The sequence below is a fragment of the Galeopterus variegatus genome, unplaced genomic scaffold (assembly GCF_000696425.1).
Source record: "Galeopterus variegatus unplaced genomic scaffold, G_variegatus-3.0.2 Scaffold10803, whole genome shotgun sequence".
In the NCBI taxonomy this organism is placed as follows: domain Eukaryota; kingdom Metazoa; phylum Chordata; class Mammalia; order Dermoptera; family Cynocephalidae; genus Galeopterus; species Galeopterus variegatus.
This window is the reverse complement of record NW_007736914.1, coordinates 44,940-45,649: the sequence shown is the minus strand read 5'-3', so window position 1 is coordinate 45,649 and position 710 is coordinate 44,940. Positions and strand designations below refer to the sequence as shown.

Genomic DNA, 710 nt, shown 5'->3' with positions numbered 1-710 from the left:
GGCAGTGGGCTTCTTGCCTCCTGCTCAGGGCTGCATCCAATCTGGTCCAGTCCACAGAGGGAGTTCTGGTGGCAGGGGTGGAGTGTAGGTACTTGGAGCGAGCTGGGGTATTCACAGAAGCCCTCTGAGGGAGGAAGCCTGAGGAGAGTTAGTGGCGGGGCAGCAGGAGGGCAGGCAGGCCTGGTCTACCCTGTCCACCCCAGAGACTTCTCCCTTTGCCTCCCCACAGCTCGGCTTCTTTAAAAGTGCCAAGCGCAGGAAGGAGCCTGGCCTGGAACCCACCAGCAAAGTGTTGGAGTGAGGCTCCGGAGGAGGCTTCGAGTTGATGGGGGCCAGGATACCAGTCCAGGCGGAGTACAGGCCCAGGCCTGTGGCCCCACGGAGCTGGGGCGGAGAGGATGCCAGCTGGCTTTGCACTTGACCTCATCTCCTGAGCAATGGCTCCTGCTCCCTCTGGAATGGAACTCAAGCCAGTTTTAAGAGGAACCGCCCTACAGAGAAGCTGGGACACCTCCAACACAGATCCCTAGGGATTTAAAGGGATTCCCTCCAAGGCCTTCCCCAGGCTCTGCGGAGGGCATTTGCTGCCCCAAACACTAAGGTGCTAGCAATTTGTAATGTTCCCCAGCCTCCAAAGAAACCCAAGGAGGAAGAGTGTAAATACAAACCACAAATACACACACTGCAGGCCTCTAGTTCCAAAAGAATCC

At 57.6% G+C, this 710-nt stretch overlaps 1 protein-coding gene across 1 annotated transcript in view; it reads left to right on the top strand.

The window, feature by feature from the left end:
- The window catches only part of ITGA11 (integrin, alpha 11), a gene marked incomplete at its 5' end in the record, with an annotated part of 13,395 nt that extends 12,685 nt beyond the window's left edge, over positions 1 to 710 (top strand). The window contains one exon of the mRNA XM_008594444.1: positions 230 to 710. Coding sequence (XP_008592666.1) covers positions 230 to 301 — 72 coding nt within the window. The remainder of the gene's footprint in view (positions 1 to 229) is intronic.